The sequence below is a fragment of the Helobdella robusta genome (assembly GCF_000326865.2).
Source record: "Helobdella robusta unplaced genomic scaffold HELROscaffold_4600, whole genome shotgun sequence".
NCBI classification, from domain to species: domain Eukaryota; kingdom Metazoa; phylum Annelida; class Clitellata; order Rhynchobdellida; family Glossiphoniidae; genus Helobdella; species Helobdella robusta.
In genome coordinates, this window is record NW_008705140.1 from 1 (window position 1) to 1,028 (window position 1,028).

The 1,028-nt window shown below is 37.0% G+C and overlaps 1 protein-coding gene across 1 annotated transcript; it reads right to left on the bottom strand.

The window, feature by feature from the left end:
- Positions 1-463: 463 nt before the first annotated feature.
- HELRODRAFT_93106 (hypothetical protein) lies at positions 464-646 on the bottom strand (the record flags this gene model as incomplete). Its single annotated transcript, XM_009026355.1, has 1 exon — positions 464-646. One exon carries the CDS (start codon positions 644-646, stop codon positions 464-466), a length of 183 nt encoding a protein of 60 aa, XP_009024603.1.
- Between the last annotated feature and the right edge of the window lie 382 nt (positions 647-1,028).

The following is a 1,028-nucleotide window of genomic DNA, read 5'->3' on the forward strand; positions in this document are numbered from 1 at the left end:
GCGATTTCTCTTCTGTGTTCTTTCAATTTGCAAATTTTTTCCCCATTAAATTTACAAATTGAACTGTAAAATAGTTAACCAGGAGCAGCATGATTAGCTTATTATGGACAGCATTAGCAGCCATAGCAGTCACTAACCTGAACATGATGGCGGTATTCATGGTGAAGCAGATGAAGACGATGCAAACGGTCACTGCAAAGATGGGCATGAAAATGAATGCCTTGCTACATATATGCAGGTCACACGATTTGCCGAATGCCTCAATGTCTACTAAGGCAGAGATGTTGTCGGAAGTGCCTTCTTGTTTGTTGGTCAAGTTGTAACTGCTGCTAGTGTTCAAATAGTTACCAACACTTTCACTGATGCAGGCGCACTTGTGGTACTCCTGAGATTATGATGGAGGATAAATAGTCGTTCGTGAAAGAAATTCAATAAATAAATGAAATAAAGATTTTTTGAAACATTAACAATAATATGTTAAAAAAATAAAATAAAAGCGACAAACGTATATATTTGTTTCGGGATTGTGTATTTTGCTGGAACAGCCAGCATGACACGGAGAGAAGTACTGAACCTGCGACTGACTGCACACAGGTTGGAAGTTGATGCCCTCGCAGTGGCAATCTCTGTTACATTCTCCTGTCATCTGTCTTTAAATGTCGTTTCTGGTTTAGCTTCACTCACGACGTACAACAAACAGTTGAAAACTGTCTCAATAACATATGCTGGCTTCATTGCGACGTCGGTTAACAAACAATGCAAGTGGTTCAAATGAAGAATGTGTGATAAAAAGAAATGAAACTACTTAAAATGAAGTTATCAGTAAAATAGTTAAGGTACAAAAACATCAATAACTAGATAAATATTTGAATTTGTTTTTTTTGCTGAAAAATTCACAGAACTAAAATTAATGAGAAGATAAACATTTGCGAATGAACGAAGTAATGAACATGAACATGATGTGGAGACTAACTGACCCGGGCTTTATAATTGACGTCTGCCTTCTTGTCGATAAGCAATTGAGCAAC